Genomic DNA, 1840 nt, shown 5'->3' on the forward strand with positions numbered 1-1840 from the left:
TGTCGCGATGAATACGCATTTCGGTTGGGCCTGATGGATTCAAGTTAACATGTCTTATATACTAGTGATTTGTTATTTAACATTTGTAGTGGTAGTTACGCCACAACCTCATGATGGATTCAAGTTAACATGTCTTATATACTAGTGATTTGTTATTTAACATTTGTAGTGGTAGTTACGCCACAGACCTTAATGGGAAGAACTGGAGAAAGTTCTATAACGAATGAAGTGCTTTTATCACTTCATGTTACTGACTTAAATATTTGTGACTTATGGTCACTTGATTCTCTGGGAATTACGGAACCGAATATTTCTCAAACGAGATCAGAAATTGAGGGAGCCGCGAAAGATCATTTTGTTCGGTCGTTAAGAAGGGATGAAGAAGGTAGATATGAAGTGTCTCTCCCCTGGTTGGAGGTTCATCCTGAATTACCGGACAATCAAAACCTTGCCGAAAAGCGGTTAAAGTCTTGCGTAAAGGCGTTACAAAAACGAAACTGTTTACATGAATATGAAAACGTCTTCAGAGATTGGGTAGCCGAAAAAATTATTGAACCCGTTGATTCAGAGGAACTGATAAAAGATAAAGGTCATTATTTACCGCATAGACCAGTATTTAAAGAGAACTCCACAACTAAAAGCCAACCGGTTTTTGATGCGTCTGCTAAGGAAAGAAATTCTGTGTCGCTGAACGATTGCGTTGAGAAAGGGCCGAATAATTTAGAACTGATCCCTAAGCTCATTAACAGATTTCGTCAGGGGAAATTTGGGGTAATATCGGACATTCGTCGAGCTTTCCAACAAATAAACGTTGCTCCCTCAGACAAGAAATTTCTGCGATTCCTATGGTGGGAGGGAGGTGATCCAGGGAAACTTATTGTTTATTCACATTGCCGTGTAGTTTTCGGCGTAAATGCAAGCCCATTTTTACTCGCCGCGACTATAAATTATCATTTAGAGAATGTAGATGAAACCAAGAGAGACATAGCTTTAAAACTTAAAGATTCCATGCATGTAGACAATTGTGTTGCAAGTGTGAACACTATTGAAGAGTTAAATTCTTTCATTACGGTGTCTAAAGAATTAATGGCTTCAGCACAATTCGACCTAAGGGATTGGAAACATAATCGGCCAGATAGTGATGAGGAAACCTCAATTTTGAACTTGTCTGGAGATAACTATAAAGAAATCGTTTCAGTATTGGGCCTTAAATGGAATTTATACGGGGATACTTTATCTTGTGAGATAAATGAGGAAAATGAACCCATTCCGAGTAAACGAAATGTATTATCTCTGTTAAGCCGAAATTTTGACCCTATTGGGTTTACAAGTCCAGTCACACTAGTTCCTAAATTAATCTTGCAGGAATGTTGGAAGGAGAAAATTAATTGGGATACAGGACTTCCGGATAATNAAATCAACCCATTCCGAGTAAACGAAATGTATTATCTATGTTAAGCCGAATTTTTGACCCTATTGGGTTTACAAGTCCTGTCACACTAGTTCCTAAATTAATCTTGCAGGAATGTTGGAAGGAGAAAATTAATTGGGATACAGGACTTCCGGATAATCTTAGGAATAAATTTCTAAAGTGGGCTAATGAATTAAAATATCTGAAAGAAATAGAAATCCCTAGAAAAACACCTGATCTAGATGAAAATTCTACTCTGCATGTCTTCGTAGACGCGAGCAAATCGGCTTACGCGGCTTCAATTTTTATCAGAAATGTTAAAGGGGGAATAGTTAACTGTCAACTCTTACAGGCTAAATCCAAGGTAGCACCCCTAAAATCGATAACAATTCCTAGATTAAAAATTCTCGCGTGTACCATTGGAGCCAG

The 1840-nt window shown here is 38.0% G+C and overlaps 1 protein-coding gene across 1 annotated transcript; it reads left to right on the plus strand.

Annotated features, from left to right (window-relative positions):
- Window positions 1-192: 192 nt before the first annotated feature.
- LOC122274010 (uncharacterized) lies at window positions 193-1775 on the plus strand (the record flags this gene model as incomplete). Its single annotated transcript, XM_043057962.1, has 2 exons — window positions 193-1431; window positions 1524-1775. Coding segments are annotated over exons 1-2 (1491 nt in total), but the record flags the coding sequence as incomplete, so codon positions are not given.
- Between the last annotated feature and the right edge of the window lie 65 nt (window positions 1776-1840).

Source organism: Parasteatoda tepidariorum, unplaced genomic scaffold, assembly GCF_043381705.1.
Source record: "Parasteatoda tepidariorum isolate YZ-2023 unplaced genomic scaffold, CAS_Ptep_4.0 HiC_scaffold_15015, whole genome shotgun sequence".
Classification (NCBI taxonomy): Eukaryota; Metazoa; Arthropoda; class Arachnida; order Araneae; family Theridiidae; genus Parasteatoda; species Parasteatoda tepidariorum.